Source organism: Micromys minutus (assembly GCF_963924665.1).
Source record: "Micromys minutus genome assembly, chromosome: 20".
NCBI lineage: Eukaryota > Metazoa > Chordata > Mammalia > Rodentia > Muridae > Micromys > Micromys minutus.
The window spans coordinates 45117851-45135793 of NC_137955.1; the positions used below are offsets into that span (position 1 = coordinate 45117851).

The 17943-nt window shown below is 43.2% G+C and overlaps 1 protein-coding gene across 2 annotated transcripts in view; it reads left to right on the forward strand.

The window, feature by feature from the left end:
* The window catches only part of CTNND2 (catenin delta 2), a gene marked incomplete at its 5' end in the record, with an annotated part of 778908 nt that overhangs the window by 617749 nt on the left and 143216 nt on the right, over window positions 1–17943 (forward strand). For both annotated transcript variants that reach the window (XM_080933837.1, XM_080933838.1), the window contains one exon: window positions 6404–6587. In XM_080933837.1, coding sequence (XP_080789963.1) covers window positions 6404–6587 — 184 coding nt within the window. The remainder of the gene's footprint in view (window positions 1–6403; window positions 6588–17943) is intronic.

The window sequence follows — 17943 nt, forward strand, 5'->3', positions numbered from 1 at the left end:
GAGCAGCCATGCAGAGTAGCCCTGACTCTGCTCAACCGCAAGACTCAAATCCCCATAGGTCTGAGTAGAGGTGGAAGACCAGCTTGCAAAATGGCACAGTAATGTAACTGCTTGAGGAAGGCCTCCGTCTTCACTGGAGTCACCTGTCCGTGGGCTGCCTGCAAAGCCTGGGCATGACAGCAGGCGGTGGGACAGTGAGAAACCCCAGAAGAAATCTGGAAAAAGCCACAGTGCTGCCCACACACTAGGACCTGGTGTGGGCTCTCAGAGTGAGTGTGATTCTGTTCTGCTAGACACAGGAAGTCATTGAGCCCAGTTCTCTCTCTCTCTCTCTCTCTCTCTCTCTCTGGTGTTCAGGATCTGGCTGTCTGATCTCCTTGTAGGGACTATAAAAATCTGTGGATATGTCCTAAGCCATCACAGGAGAAAGGGGGGTGGGAGACTGGAGAATTTGAGCAAAATTTGATCCTCATTTCCAGAGAGGAGATACCTAGTTACTACCTCCCCATGCAAATCTTGACTCCCTTTCCGTCCAGTGTATGTATCCTTTCTCTCCCCTCCCCCACTCTTATGTGTGTGTTTTTAGCAGAACAGCTGTGGACCCAGCACTTGCCCAGTTTTGGCCTCTCCCAGTGTATTCACAATTGTCCCAACTGTCTCTAGAAACTGCTGGTGTGACATTCAAGTTTCTACACACAGTTTAGATAACTGACCCAAACTGATGTTGTGAGGGCACAGGGAATAGTTGGCTGGGCTCCTTCCAAAAGGGGCACATGGTGTCCACTTGCCCAGTTCTTCCTCTAGAGGTGACAGCTTGTAGAGTCATGGTCCTTTCAGGAGTGCTGTGGGTCACAGATACTCATGGAAACAGGTGTGGCCTGCTTGAGGTTGCAGACTAAGGACTGTAGCGAGTGTACTGAACTGTGATACCCAATACTCTCAATGGAGACTGTATATGAACTGAGGGACGGCCCTGTGCTCATGTCTGAACTAGTTGGAACCCACTGATAAATTAACAAGAAAACTGAGGGAGACATAACAGTCCAATAAAAACATCTTTTTCATCTCCTCACTTCTAGGCAAATGGTAGATTAGTCCCTATAGTTTTCCTTGATTTTCACCTCTTCCCCCCAACTCCTTTATATTCATTAAAATAGCAAAAAGTATTTGTTATCACACAATGGCTTGGGATCCCTTTACATTCCCTGTATGTAGAAAATGTACATTCACTATTTAGTTATATTTTGTCATGAAGCATGTTACCCACATTTTAAGGCACTAAGAGACTTCAGTTTGTATGTGTTAATATTTTCAATCAGAAGCTGGTAATAAAAATATTCATTATCATTTTTATATATGGTATATACAAATACTTTTACATGGCTTTCTGAAAAGGTACCCTCAAATACTGAGATAAATATAATTCATTTTCATATTCTTTTTAATACTGAAAGATCAATTGTTTCGCTATAAAGTAATATTACGACGCTACAAATGAATGCTAGTACACATTTTGATTATTTCAGTGATCAGAATTTAATAAAAAATTTCCATGATGGATGAATTAAAAGCTTTATCTTATTTTTCAGAATGATAAATATGTTACTATCTCTAGCACCATAAATCAGTCCTACTCAAAACATACTTTCTGTGCCCACTGTTTCCCACTGGAGACTTTGTACACTCGGTTTTCTGAGACTGATGAGAACAGGAATTCACTCACACAGTGTGAGGAGAATCATGATGCACTCAGAGGAGGTTGGGTAAATGTTTGTCGGGAAAGGGCAGGATGGCAAGTTGCAGAGACAGGATGTGTGAATGGTCAGGGACGGCTGGTTCAAGCACAACTGTGTCTGTAGAAACAGTTGGAGCAAATCGGTCCTCCTCGCCCTGCACTAAAGGGCCGTTTACATGTGCCAGATAATTGCATTCACTTTAATGAAACTCTCAGTAAAAGTTACTTTTGAAGACAGTTGAAAGTGTATCTATGAAGAAGTCCTGATAGAGCTGTGTTGTCCCTGATTTAATTAACAATCCGATTTGTGTTATCAGTGGCTTTGTTTGGTAGAACACGGAATGCAGGAATTAATCAGGAAGACTGTTCCCCTAGCTTGGTGACTGAGCTGATGTTTCATCTCGCTAAAAACACAACCCCCTAACGAATAATCTGGTTTAGTAGTTAGTTGTGCTTAAGTTCAGAAGCTTCCTGTTCCTTTATGTATATGTTATTCAGAACAAAGCCAAAACAGGACAGTTATTTTCAAAGCATTTTTAGTTGATGGCATAACATAAAGGCAGTGTCTGTGACCTCAACCAGAATTAGTTTTGTTTTAGATAATTCATATTTTAAAACTCAAAACATTCTTTGTGCTCAGCGTTTTTACTTTTGCTCCATCTATGTTAATTAGTTAATTACTGTTACACTTGGTCCCACTCTCTGATGCACCCCTTTTCAAACTAATTTTTTTATTTTATTAAGATCAAAATATAATCATTTCTCTCCTTCTTTTTCTTCCTTCCATCCGCTCCCATGAACCTGCTAACCCTGCTCTCTTTCAAAAACATGATGGCCTCTTTGTCTTTCACTATTGAAATTAGACATATATATTCCTAAACCCACAAATACAACCTGCACTGTGTGTCTATATGTTTTCAGGAATGAGCCTTCGATGTTGTATAACCAGTTAGTGTGTTCTGTCTTGGGTAAGACTGTTGGTCCTGCTTTGCCTATACTTCTTTGGGGTTGAGGGCTTGTGAGCTTCCCCTTCCACGTCAGCATTGCTAATGATGTCATAACTGTTTACATGGACACAACAGTGAGACTTCTTGAGTACAGCTCCTCTGACTTTTCTTGCCACGGTTTTTTATCACAACAATGCTCCTGTCTCTTACAGTCTTCCTGTCTCCTCTTTTACAATGGTACCTGAGCAGGTAGCAGAGTTGCATTGTAGATGTAGCAGTTAGGACTGGACTCCACAACTCTGTATTTTAATCACCTGTGATTGTTGTTGCTGTTGTTGCCTGTGGCAAGAAGTTTTCTTGATGAGAAGTGAAGACATTTATTTGTGGGTATAAGGACAAACATTTAGATGTTCCGAAGGACTGTGCTACCTTAATTAAGTGGCAATTGTAAGCTCTCCTCCAAAACCTATGTGTGATATGCTAGATTCCAGTACTAGTCATGATTTCTATTTTTGAGTTGGAGAGTTGTTGGCTACCACAAAGATACATGTGCCATTACTACACCCTTGGGATGATGAGCTATGTTGTACTATCATAGTTAAATAAGATGATGGGTTGCTTCTCTCCTTTGGAAGCTTGCATGTCTCTTTCTGATACCAAAAAAGCTAGTCCCCAGGGAGGAGTCTTTCAGGTCAGATACAGTTTAGGTCCTCGGTTTATAGTGGGTAGTGTGTTTAGCAATAAACACACTTACCTTCTATTTCTAAAGGGCAATCGAGAGGCACTGGGATAGTTTATAGTGTTGGTAGTGGTGGGGGGGGTTCTCTTAGATAACCTTAATCAACATCTCAACAGAGGCTTCTCTGCCTGTTGATGAGGTTGTTGTGGGACAGTCAGTAACTCTTCTTATCGCTGCTTTCCTTCTTGTAGTTGTGTTAATTTTCTATGGAAACATCACTAAAACACCTTCTTACCCAACAAGGGCACCATTTAAGACCAAAGAATTAATTCAACAGCATGAATTTATGAAAGTACTCTTCGGGTTGATCTGCAGGGAATTCCCTAATAATTTATTTGCCCATGAATGAATGTTTCCACCCATGTACAGCTTTCTAAACTAATTCATTTATTTGTCTTATTTATGGAAGTATGGATGAGCGGGGTTACCTAAGTTAGCATGAGTGAATCTAAAATATTTCCACCACCAAAGCCTCTCACCCCAGCATAGATGACATCCCCACAAATGCCTCATTGCTAGAATCCCTCAGCGACCACCGGCCTTCAAGTTCATATGCCTAGAATGTCTCAGTCCTGTGCAGCTGGGCAAGAAAGAGGGAAGAAGTGGCTTGGATCTCAAGTGAGGATCTGAAAAGCTTTCTCTTCTTCCTATAGGCAAAGCTTAATTGGTCCAATTTTATGAGAGTCTCATGGGGGTAGTTACAGTCTCTATAATTTCAAGATAGCAGTAGCCTGTGCATTCCAATGGACAGGGTTCCAGAACAATCCGTGTTCGTGAGGAAGGACATTCCACAGTTCTCCTTGGAGTGTTGCATTCAGAGTGAAGCTTTCAACACTATTAGAGAGATGATGTTTAAATTGTTCCTCAAGCTTTTGACGGTAGATCTGATGCTGGAGTCTCATAGTTTCTACCCAGGAGCAGCTGCATATTTTGAAGCAGATGTAAACAGACTAGATAAGCAGGCTGAGGTCTTGGTTAAAATGAAGAACTGTTGTGAATATCACTCCTTCTCTTCACTCTTAGACAGAATGTGGGAGGCCATGCCCATTAAATTAAGGATGAGCTGACGTCTGGTGGGTTCTTTGGTTCAATCCAATGCCTCAAACTCCGTTTCTTCCCTGGTAAAATGAAGAATTATTGTGGCAGTTTTCTTTTAAAATCATAGTTCCTGTCAGAAGCCATCTAGGAAAGGCTAAAGGTGTGCAAGTGAGTTTTCTGGAGATGGTCTACCTTTTTGTATATTCTATGACAGGTGAGCTCTAACAATGCAAGGTCCTTAGAGACTTCATCCCAATATAGCTTCTTGCCTATCCTGTCACCGTTACATCACCTAATAATTCCTAGGCATCAGCACATCCTGTTGGGCAAATTCCCTACAGATCAACATGAAGATGAACTTTCATGAGTTAATGCTGGTTAGATGAGTTCGTGACTTTATAATTCCTGATTTGATTCAAATAATTGCAGGGGGAAAAAAAAGCCTTAGGAGATAGTTTTAGTTGTTTTGCCAGAAAAATGTAATAAAGTTACAATCAAGAATAAAATGTGCCCACTCTTCATAGAAGAGTAAGTAAAGGCTACATTGTAAGGAATATAGGTTTCACAGTTACACTGAGGAGAGAAATAGGCTTGGGACAAATTTGTAACCAAAGAAAAACATTCATTCTCCATCAGGTCCATGAATGAAGCCACAGGTGATGCAGTGGTAAAGGAGACCTTGTGAAACTGTTGCTTTGAACTTGTAATGAGCTCATAGAATGAAATGCTGCTTTGAACTTACTGTCAACATACTTCTGTAACTTCCTTTTTCTGCAACATTTTATCTATGAGGTCATATTCTAAAGAACTTTTGTCTAAGGAAATATAAGAAGGCCAGAGGGAAGGAATAAAGTGTTACCTAGAAGACTCTGCTCCATCTACCAAATGTATTGTATTTATGACTGTTCATTTATATGGTTGGTTATACACTGTCTTAGTCAGTGCACTTATTCCTGCACAAAACATCATGACCAAGAAGTAGTTGAGGAAAAGAGGGCTTATTCAGCTTACACTTCCACATTGCTGTTCATCACCAAAGGACGTCAGGACTGGAACTCACTATTAGGTTCACACAGAGCAGGAACCTGGAGGCAGGAGCTGATGTACAGACCATGGAGGGATGTCACTTACTGACATGCTTCCCTAGCTTGCTTATCTTGTTTTCTTATAGAACCCAAGTCTACCAGCCCAGGGATGGCTCCACCCACAGTGGGCTGGGCCCTGCCCCCTTGATCACAAGTTGAGAAAATGCCTTACAGCTGGATCTCATAGAGGCATTTTTTTTCCCAACTGAGGCTCCTTTCTCTGTGATAACTCCAGCTTGTGTCAAGTTTACCCACTGAAACAGCCAGTACATACACTTAAGAGTATAAAAAGTCCAGAGTTTCTTTCTGGGCATTCTTGCCAACCCCAGATAAATAAATTCTGTTCCATCAGTAGTTCTGACCCAGTAAATGGCTTGCTCATCCCTGTTACCAGGCCTCATCTGCTCTTAGCATAATCCCAGTTGCCAAGGCCATAACCCCCTTTCCACCACTTGCCTCTGTTAACCCTTTGGTGTTAAAACTGGTCTCTGACGATTTCCAGAGTATGTCTCTTAATGGTTCGATGCAGGCGTTTTTAAATTAAGGGCAGCCTCTAAGACTCATGTGCTTATCCCTCCCCTTTTATGTTTATGGTGTGTGTGTGTGTGTGTGTGTGTGTGTGTGTGTGTGTGTGTGTGTGTAGATGTCAGAGAAAATCATGTAGGAGTCTGGGTCCTGTTCACTGAACTCAACTTAGGTCAGCAACCTCAGCAGCATCCTTACCTACTAAGCCATCTCACTGGCACAACCTATACTGTGCACTCCTTCCTGCCAGTGCTGCTATCTCAAGTGAGGAAGGCAGGTGGAGATGGAAAAGAGTGGTACCCATTCAATGGCCCTCCTTGTACATCTCTTGCAGGAGTCCTTTGGAACCTCTCATCATGTGATGCACTCAAAATGCCAATCATCCAGGATGCCCTGGCAGTGCTGACCAATGCGGTGATCATCCCTCACTCGGGCTGGGAGAATTCCCCTCTTCAGGATGACCGGAAATTACAGCTGCATTCATCACAGGTGCTGCGCAACGCCACTGGGTGCCTAAGGTCAGTCTCCTCCCTGCTGAGCCTGGCACAGGGACATCTCCCTGTGACTTTGATTGCTGTTTTCCTGAGGATTACTGTTCTGCAGAGACAGATGTTGTCAGGGCTGTTAGAAAGCTAAGGGAAAGTCCTACAACCTATTCCTGAAGATATTTCCCACAGCTCTAGACCTACACAGTGTTCAGCTGAGTTGGCCTGCTGTCTGAATTCTAGGAGAAAATAGTTTCATTTCAACCAAAACCAAGTCACTTTCTTTCACTGAAAACAATGGTTTCTAAGTAATCTGGCATGACATTTTACTTGTAAAATAACCAAGCAACTACTTGGGGACAGTTTGTAACAAATGTTTAGGGATGTCATTAAATTGTACCAGGAACTGCTTCTATTCTAGGTCCCACCACATATACTTCTTTGTATGAATACAAGAGTCCATAACCTTCTTTGAAATAGCTCCCTAATAAGGCCTGTTTTACTTGGTGTTTTCAAGTGTATTTTTTCCCTAGTGCATTAAAAAGAAAACACCACACAGAAATCTAGGGAGTCTCCTTAGAATTGTCTTTACACCTTGATTGACTTTTAGAAAAGGAAGTACTAAGCAAAATAGACATTCTTCTAATGCCGATCTGTGTTTCTAGGGACAGTTTATATTAAAGTTGGAATCTTCTAGCAGATAGGTTAATTGTGAGGTAGGAATAATAAGGTTTGTTGAATGTGCCTAGTCAAATATATTTCAAAACTAAGATGTTCACAACGGTTTTAGCTGTGTTGTTACTGAGCAGTGGTTTCTCCTACAGTCAACCAGTTTCTAGATGTAGATCCAGTTTCTGCTAAGAAAGAGCCAAAGCACCTCAGTAAAAATGAATAATAACTGTCTTATGAATATCAATACCAATGCTCTCAGCCCTGGCACTGAGCGGACATCTTGTGTTAGTGAATGTGTAGAGAGAGACTCACAGCCAGCTTGTGACTATCTTCACATCCTCAGAAACAGAACAGGGGTCCTCCCACACCTTTGCTTTTCCTCCACAGGTCATCACCTATAAACCTTTGGCATGGTTTCTCTGGTTAGTGTCTACCACAAGCCAGACTTATGCTTCTCCAGAATTCCCTGTCCTAGCATCCTTTTATGACTTCTTAAATTCTATTTTCCTTGAGACACCCTCCTCTACGTGAGAGCTCTAACTCTTCTGGTACTGATGCCAGAGAGACTCCCGACCTTCAGTGCCTGGTCCTCTGTCTCTGTGACCTGCATCTATTCGGAGTAATTCATAAGACAGCCTGGGGAAGGAGGAGCCTCAGATTCAGTTGCAGCGTAACCAATAAAGACCTGGGCATCTCTGCAGATGACACACAGAGTAATAGCTGCATCATGGCATCCTCTGACATTTGATTCAGAGATTAGGGCACTGACTCTGTGAGTGTGTGTTCTGAACCTTTGATGATTATGTGGAAGGGCCAGTATATGTCCTGTGACATTTTCATAAGGCTTCTGGCTGCCTTTAAGGTCTTGGATGTGACCCAGTGTAAGGTGAGATCAAACCAGGGTGAAATCCCACACTTCACACACAGAGCCTGCATCCCCTACGGCTGCTGCTTTCTGTGTGGAGAGTGTTAGGTTTAGGATGGATATGTTATAATCATGTCAGGCTTTCTAAAGCCATGATGCAACCAGAGTTAGAGATTTCCCACAGTTCTGAGTGTGTCCCATGATTTATAACGCAAAACTCATCAATGAGCAACAAAGCTTTATTTTTTTCACGTCATTAAGCTTGTGTCCTATAAGAGCAGTAAGCCATTCTCCTTCAAATGTGAAGGCACATCTTGCCGTCTAGTAATCTCTTGGACTGGGAGAGGCATATAGTGGCCATGGACAGTGGTGAAATGATTCATCAAAGATTCCATAGACGAAAGGTTTCAAGGAATTTTTCACGCATCCACTGTCCACTGGGAGAGAGGCCAGTGCACCGAGGGTGTGTTTATGCTTTACAGAGGTGGTAGGGTTTCCTGGTCTTCATGGCAGCTGCTAACTCCTCATTCACATGGAAGAAATCACTTCCTGTGCTGCTTCCACCTTTTAGCACCTTTATCCCATGAGCCTTTGCTACATGAGTGAGAACCGTGTGCCAGAGTCTCCTGGGACACAGAGATCCCCTGCTCAGCTACTACCTTGCAGCAATTCTCAACCCAACGGAAGTGACACCTACTCCGATGTTATATGAATGCAATGATAGCACAGGAGGAAGATGCGGTACCAGTTTGTATGAGGATTTGAGAACATATGTATTCTCGGAGTCCAGACACAGTCCTGGTTCCAGATCTCCATTATTGGCAAACGGAGTCCTGCTGTCTTTGTCATCACTGAGGACAGACCCAGGGCCTTACACATGCTATGCAGAGATCCAGCACTAAGCTGCACTGACAACTCTGTGCAGTTTATCCCCCACTTCTTAGAAGTTCCCCACATTCATATTTAGTTAAGTCATGGAGTCACACCTGATTTTGACCCGGACCACGAGTTTCTGCAGACCACACCAAGAGGTTGTTTAGGTTCCTACGTCAGTAGAGCTCCCCAGAAACAGCATGCAACAACCAGCCAACCAGTGCATAGGGCTCAGCGTCCTATGTGTTGGTTCATTTAGCTTCCTTTTCTTTTGCTTTTGGCGTTTTTTGAGACGGGATCTCAGTCTGCCAAACAAGTTAGCCTCATACTCACTTGTGATGACCTCGGCTCTGCCTCCTGAGTGCCTCAAAATTGTGCACTATCACGCTCAACCATAATTTCTTTCTTGACGTTTAACAAATAGCGCTCACCTGGGAACTATCCCTTTTGCCCTTTAAGTGCCAGGTATTTTCTTCTCTTCCTCTTTGCTCACTTTCCATTCTTAGTTCTGAGGTCTTTCCTGTGATTGGAAGTGAGCTGTGTCCCCAGAGTCCCTTGGCCAGAAGCCTGATCCACACTATGGCAATACAGAGAGTTGATGGTACTTTGGACATGGGACCTGTTGGGGGAGGTGGCTGGTCCTTGGGGCATTGTCTTCCATAGGAACAGCTGTAGCTCTTGGGAACTTCAGAGGCAGATCCTCTGGAATCCACCCTGTTCCTGTGTAACTGATTCCTTTCATCTCTCCTACCATGGTGATGGATCTACCTTGAGGGCCTTAAGAAACGAGAAGCATCACCTGGCATTGGTGACTGAGCCTCCAAAACTCTGGTTCATTTAATTTTTTTGTAGAGAAATACAAAAAAAAGAAAGAGAAGAGCTTGGTGTGGACTGGGCGGGAATCTGTGACAGTTATCCAGCAAGCCCCATCTTAAGTCTTCATTTAGAACCACTGAACTTTTGAAAAATACATGTGGATGTATTTTTAGGAATATCATAGTCAGTCATATCAGACTCCTGTGTCCTGTGACTGATCCATTTAAGATAAGTTGATATTTTAGGCTTGTTTCCGAGACTACAGTTTAGGAATACATAAAATGAAGTATAAAGGAAAAACCTAGTTCCATGTCATGGGATTTTCTAACTTAGTATAGCCAATGGCAGATGAAAATAATGACCATTCTTTTCACTCATCACTGTGGACTTCTGTTCATCACATAACTCAGCCTTGTCTCTGTTCCTTCAAGAGGAGAAGCAAAGTAAGGTGTAAGCTATTAGTACTTTTCTTCACAGTTTCACTTTCCAGAGAATGTGAGTTTATGGGTATAGGCCATACTGAGTCTGACTGTTCAAAAGCACAGCAGAGAAAAATTCAAGTAAAATACATTTAATTATAAGAAGCCAAAATCTGAAACGAAGCTTGTCTCAGACAGCTCATGTCCTTGATTAACAGTCCAGGCTCTTGTGTGTCCCGGTGGTAAATGCTACAGTGTATCCACTGAGGTCACCTCTCCATCCTGATTCTCTGAAGTCATATTCACAGAGTGTTCTCCTGGGAAGAGCCACTGGCCTCTGCCTTTCTTAAGAGGAAAGAGTCATCTCCTGTGGACACATCCACAAGTTTAAGCACGGGGGATATTTAAAATGAAGGCTCCATGCCTTTTGTCCTTTTCCTTTTAGGATTCATTTTGTGTAGGAAATGTGAGTTTTCTCAGGCAGATCTATCTGTTCCCAAAATACCTATTTATCACTGATGAAATAAGATAGAAATAGGGGCAGGCAGAGCTTTTAAATTTTGTTGAAGGAGTGAGTTAGTAGAAAAAAGAAATATAGTGGTAGCTGGATCCTAGGATGGGAGAGCAGGCCTTAGAACCATGAACCAAGAAGACGCAGAACGGTCTGCACTTCTTAACTTAACTCTGTGCACTGCCTATACTGTGCCTTCCTCCCTCACCCCAAACAGTCACACGCATTCTTGCTTCTTTCTATTTTATGATTTTATCTCTTATTCCAATTGTGCTATGTCCAAACTTTATCTTTTAAATGAAACCATTTTTAAAAGCTCGTTCAAGATAAAATAAAAAATAAACACTTTTAACATATTGTCTGGAATAAATGTTCGCAATTTTAGAAAGACTAGGGACATAAATCTGAGAGGAATTATTATTTTTTTCTTTCTCCTTTCATGATTCAGAACTCCCTCCCCCTCAAATGACTTTATGTAGGCCAGGTCGGACCTGTGAATAGATCTGAGTTTGTACTGACTGTTTTGCTGAGCACTATGTAATCAAATGTGCCTCTTAACCTTTGGCCATTATAATGATCACCTTCAGCTGAAAACACGTATCAGCAGGCTTCAATGAGACTTATCTGTCTGTGGGCAACCTCTTGCAGGCCAAAGTCAATGTAGTGGCTGAAATAAACATGCCTTCAAAATCTGTCTGTCCGTAACCTTGGAAAGTGACCCTTCTTAGACATAATGCCTTTGGAGATTGGATTGGTTGGATTAGCATGGACCCAAGTGCAAGCATGTCCCCTTTAAGAAGAGAGACATAGTTGTATAGAGGAAAAGGCCTTGAAAACAGGCAGACAGTGAGGCATCCCCATGCTAAGGAATAGTGAGGAAACTTAAAGGCCACCATAGAAAAGCTGTCCTTCCCTAGAACCTTCGGTATGAGCATGGGCCCCCGTCACCTGGAGTTCGGAAACTATCCTCTATTGTTTTCTGCCGTGAGTGTTCTGAGACTGTGCCCTGGCAGCCCCAGGAAACAACTGTTTCTAATGTTTCCAGAGGAACTGTTGGAGCCAGGGAACACCTTGGGACACACAGGACAGGGAGGAAAATGAGAAAACTGTTGTTCTTAAAATGTCCTCACAAACTGGAACAGAAGGACTGAGTGGGACTTGATTCTGTCTCTGTGTAAACCAAATCCCCTCTGTGGCTCAGTTAGGGAAGAAGGGATTACCCATGCAGGACCAAGGTCTGCATGTCCAGATGTGATTGTCTCAGACTAAGGTTTAACTCCAAACCTTTTGACTGGGTTTGCATGGAGGAGGCTTACTGAAAGGGTGTGTGATTTCTGTGTGCTCTGCTCCAGCCCAGGAGCCTTCTTTTTCACTTTCTCTCCCAGAGCCGAATCCAGCTTCAGAGCTCAGCGTGGATTTATACGAGACTGTGCGCAGCCAGAAGTCATTCTAGGTTCCGGTACAGGAAACATGACGTGATACGTACGCCTTATCCACAGTTCACTCCAGCAGCTACCCGAAGAGCAGGTGCTTCCTGAGTCTCCCGAAAAGATGATGGTGTTTCCCACTTAAGACATCACAAATCAATTCCCTAAAGATCCTTTGGCGTGGCTGTAATCCTCATTTGAGAATGAGCTGTATGTGAAGCCTTGATAAGTGGCCCCCTTTCCTCCCCTTTGGTCCAACAACAAGCTCAACACATTACTCTGTGGCCATGCTCCCTTTTGTCACAGGGACTTAGGACTTTGTCAGCAGTGAGGTGTGTACGTGAGGCTGGCTCTGTTAACATCCGCTGCTCCTGTGCCCATCCCACCAGCCCATCTGTTTATTTGCTTTATTCTGTTCCCACTTCATCCTCTCGTGCTGAAGGACAATATGCAGTCCCAATTCTTCTCATCTCTTTGTGTACACAGAATGTTATTAAGCCTGTCAAAGGAGCTGCACTATGCCTGGTCTTACGAGTGTAATTAAGCTCACACTCTGAATTAGTCATTTTTAACCCATATAATGGATGAGTGCTTGGTCCCACAGGGCCACTAATTCTAGAGTGACCTTGAGCAAACCCATCACAAAGTAATGCTGATGATAATAATCAGGCCGAGACTAGCGGCTCTGAGGGCATTATTTTTATCCACTTTACTCTCGAATTAGCCACAGGTAAGGAGAAGAAAAATTTTTATTTTCATATTAGGATCATGCCAATATTGCCCATCAACTCAGATGAATGTTCTTTTTAATATTCTATTTCATATCCATACATGTATACAATGTGCTTGCATCAGAACTACTGGCCCGTTCTTTTCCCTTCAGTCTCTCTCTTGTCTTCCTTCCTGCATTTACTTCCCAGCTTCACGTGCTGCCTTTAGTGCTGCTTCTGTATGTATGCGTTGGAGCCATGGACAAGAACACAGAGAGCATCTCATGGCCTGCATCCCTGGCTTACACCGAGTCATACTGACTTCTCCTGTCAGTAACATGAGATAGGGATAGGATCTCATGTATCCCTTCCCTATCCGTGCTTAGCTTTGCCTGGTTAGGTCATATGGCAATGTTGTGCCACCGTGAGTTCACGTGCTCAACGGCACTGTCATTGTGTCGAGCATTGCTCTTGCTACGCACGTTTACTCCCCTTTGGCTCCTACAGTCCTTCTCCACCCTCTTCTCTGATGATCTATGCACCTTGGAGGGAGGAAATGTGCTATAGATGTCCTATTTAAAACTGAGTGCACCATAGTTTCATATCCTCTGCACATTGACCAGCTGTGCGTCTCTGTACTAATTTGCCGTTTGCTACAAAAAGAATCATCCGAGACGATAGCCGAGAGATGCACTCATTTGTTGGCGTGAAGATAAGAACCTACAGTACAGTTCACGATTATGTGCACATTTAACAGAATAATAGTGCAGTGTTCTCGCTAGTCCTGTGACCCAGTTTTGAGGGACCCAGTTAGTGGTTCCAGGGGTTCCGTCTTATGAGGTTGTCTTTATATCCAATCAGAAAACAATTGTCTACTCCCACATTTATGCCGCAATTCCGTCGGTGGTCATAGCCTGGCAGGCTAGTTGTTACTGTAGTGCAGAGTTCATAGCTGCTTTGGGTGAATCATCTCCCCTAGCAGCATTCAAAGAACCTTCCAGAACTACAAAGATGGCCCGTAGGACTGAACCTTCATAATTTGAAAATGTTGGGTGTTGAGCTCTGGGCTGGCTTGCCCACCGGCACCAGGATGTGGGCATGCAGGAGCTGCATGGAGTACTCGTTTCCTTAAGTCACTGGGTCTGTGTCCTCACAACCGTGTGACTGGAAGTCAGATATCAAAATGCCAGTGGGCTTGTTCCCCTGAGGACCCTCTTCTGAACTGGCAGGCTTCTGTCTTCCATGGATCTTCTTGTGGTCTTCTCTCATCTGTACCCAAATTTTCTTTCCTTTAAGGGCATCAATCAAACCAGGCTAAGATCAAAGACATTATTCTAACAAGACTACCTCATTATAAAGGGCCTGCCTTTAAATACAGTGGCATCTTAGCAATTCGTGTAAAGTGTTTATTCAAAGGCCACACTGCTGAGGAAATATGGAATGAGAAACCAGGAGAGCCGTCAAAGCAAAGTTCAGATGAGGAGAAAAGGGAAGGGAGAGGAAGCAGGGGGATAGAGGCGGGCACTGGGGAGTTCCTCGGCTCAGTCATCCTCTGCAGGAGCCGAGTCTCCCAGAGAGGTCCGTCAGTTACTGGCTCCAGCATACGTGGGAGATGAAGCCTTGGTGTGAAGGCATCCACAGTGATGGATTTCAGGGCACACCAGCCAGGTCCCATCAGTCAGTGACACTCAGCATCCTCTGTAATCTGTCAGTGCACTCCCCTGGAGTCCACACCAGCATCTCCATTCTGAGGCGACTAACTGCAGAAAGTACCAGTGCATGATCGGGAAGTTGCGGCATGAAATCCAGGCCAGAGAAGGGAGTGACATCACTGGAAAGTCTGGGTCTCCTTCATGTGCCAGGCCACAGAGTGTGTGCCCTGGTAATGCTGGGGAAGCAAATGGAAGGGGTCCACAGGATTAGCAGCATGCAGCCTTGCCTGTCTAGCCTGGGGTAGATAGATGGGCTCTAATTAACATATCACAAGATGTGTGTGTGTGTGTGTGTGTGTGTGTGTGTGTGTGTGTGTGTGTGTTTCTGCCTGTCTGTATGCATGTATAAGTTTCAAGACAATGGTGGCTTCCTAGGGTTCTTGCCACCTTATATTTTATAACAAGGTCTAGCAGACTAACTGTGTAGCCTGGCTGAGCAGCATGCCCCATGGCTGTTCATGTCGCTGTCTCCCCGTGGCTGTGATTATCGACACACGCTGACATCCGTGGGCTTGTACATGGTCACTCTGTATATAATTCTCTGGCTCAGGTCTCTACTCTTTTATGGATAGGACTAACTCTAATTATCCAGAGTTCTGCCCAGCATTCATATTCCGTGAACCAGAAACGAGGGTGACTTCCTCCCAAACACACATTGCTTTCCTTAGCCAGAAAGGAAAAAATATCCCAGCATGCCTTTCATCCCATCTCACATTCGGTAACTGAAGTTTTTAATTTTTTTTTCTGTCTTTTGGTTGTAAATATGTGCTTTTTCTAGTCGTTTTTCCTACATATTGAGATGAGCTCCGTGTTTAGGGAGAAAGAACTGGGTTCCCTGGTTGTCACTTCAGGCTCTATGAGCACCTCGAAGCCCTTCATTGATTCTCTGGGCCATGTTCTCATGGGGCGCTCCAGCTCTCTGGCTCCTACAATCCTTCCTCTCCCTCTTCTGCAGGGTTCCCTGAGCTCTGCCTAATGTTTGGCTGCTGGTCTCGGTACATTCCTTAATTCTGGTCTGAAAGTTAGGCAGAGAAGATTCTGGAAGTACTGATTTAAAAACTTTTTTTTAATTCAAGGCAAGCCAAGTGTTGGGTTGTCCTGTCTAGACTTCATACTGCATGCACAAGTTCAGTTCTTTCTGGAAGAGTTAAGTAACAATACTTAAGTATAATGGGTTAAAAAATAAAGTAACAGTACTTACAGATAAGGTGATAAGTCGATACCTTCGTCTTCATATTGTTGGGCTCTGTACTTTTCCGTCAGTGTCATGAATGTGTGCCTCAGTCTCCTGGACTGCTATGGAAGGACACAGACATGCTGGGACTTCCCATTAACCCGTGTCCTTCATTATCGTACCCAGGAGGTGCAGATGCTTCATTATCCCCCATTAGCAAGTTCTGTACCAGCACGAAAGACATGATTCTGCAGAGGCGCTGACTGGAGCTAATGAATTCCTACAATTAATTACAGTTCTCTTAAGGTAGCTTAGGACCAGAAAGAAGCTGCACTGGCACAGAGAGTTTATGTGAGAATGGCTAGACCTAAGGGAGGCCGGCCCATTCATCATGCCACATGGTCCTTCCTGAACATTCTGCATGGACTCTCATGTCCTGACCCAAAGCTCTTCCTAGGGTGACGTTTTTACCTGACCTTATTTTGGAACAACAGTGTAGTCACTAATCGCAGGCTAATTTAATTAAGGCAGACGAAGGTTCTGTCAAATGGAAGTGTCGCCAGCCAGCACTGCTCTTACTGTTCTGTTTTGCTCAAGGGTGTGTCAGATTGTTGGAGCAAATGGAGCTTACTGGAAAAAGGTAATTATTTCAAGTAAGAGTAAAAAGCTCAGTGTCCTTTCGGAGTCTACCGGGAGGCACGGCTTGTGGGTGAAGAAGACCCGTGGATATGGAGTACTGGCTCAGAGCCTGTGATGCCTGAAGGTCAGACTCTCTCCCTAGCGTGTGAGGAAGCAGTACCACTAAGCTGCTTTCTAGAACAGGAAGACATTTTATTTCTTTTCCACTATGAGCATCACTATCTCCTGGGCTGGAAGGAAATATAAAAAATATATATAGGTAGTCTTTGCACTCCCTGCTTCCATGAATTTTTTGGAGCCTTGGGGGTAGGTCTGTAATATGTACATGACTGGCTCATCCTTTAGAAATGGAAAAAGATGTACATACTGCAGTTATCCAAAATCACACAGCAAGTGACTTTCTAATCAGATCTAGATTGGAATATCTTTTCAATACCTGGAGATTTTTGAAGCTATCTCATTCCAACATCAAAAACAGGACATCTGACTGAAATTCTTTCTAAAACTTCTAGGGTATCGTCTAGAAGCAAATAGGGTCAATGCTCTCCTAGGACCCACCTACCCTCAACCAACCTCCTTATTTCCCTCTTGAGGTCCTTGCTTATCTCTCTGCTCTATCCTCTAACCATGCATATAGCTACATGTCTCTCATGTCCAATCCTTAATATAAACCTACACATCACCATTTTGGTTTGCTGAAAACTTACTTTATCCTCAAATGTAGGCTGCGTGGAACTGCTGCCACTTAAAAATATTCTAAATGACTGTGTTTTCTCAAAGTGAATTAGCTTGAGTAGGCTATAAAACTAATTGGTCTTCAATTCCATTAGAAATCTGAGAATGGCCAAATATCTAAGAAGATAGGAAGCCTAACATGGCTTCCAGAGCTGAGTGCTTGTAGAGGCAAATCTCCACTATCAGTCCCCTGTTAGCAACATGTGAAAGTAAGTCTTCAGCCTTCTGGCCCAGGATCACTGACAGACATGCAGAAATGCAGAAATCTTGAAGGGCTGATAATTTTGGCTCGGCAAAAATTATCAATTGACTATTCTGCATAAAGTGTCCCTTTCTGGACAGTGTTAGTCTGTAGACGAAATAGGCAGTTTCTGCCCAGTAGCTGCTGAGCCACAAAGTATTACCTCCCCTGGAGGTAGAGATGCTCAATTCCTTCATTAACTCTACCAAAGGTGAACTTTAAGGAGTAGATATGTCATCAAATATAATTTATGGATTTCTGATGTCTTTGAAGACCATCTAATGACAAAAAGTATTTCTGAACTGTTAAACCTTGACTATTCTTGGCCATTTCTAATTAAAATATCTCAAAAAGAAAACATTTTAATTGACTCATAACCGTGAGTTTGCTCTCCAGCTCTTAACTAGCATTGTTTAATCAACAAAAAGCAGTGTATAATAGCAGTTATCAGACTGGGTCGAAGCCTTGCATTCCCAAATGTATTGTGTAGTACATGTCTATATGAAAGTAACAATACCTATCTGAATTTTAAATCAGTAAGAAATTATACCACTGAAAACCTTAAATCTGTACCCAATAAATTCTATGGTGCTAT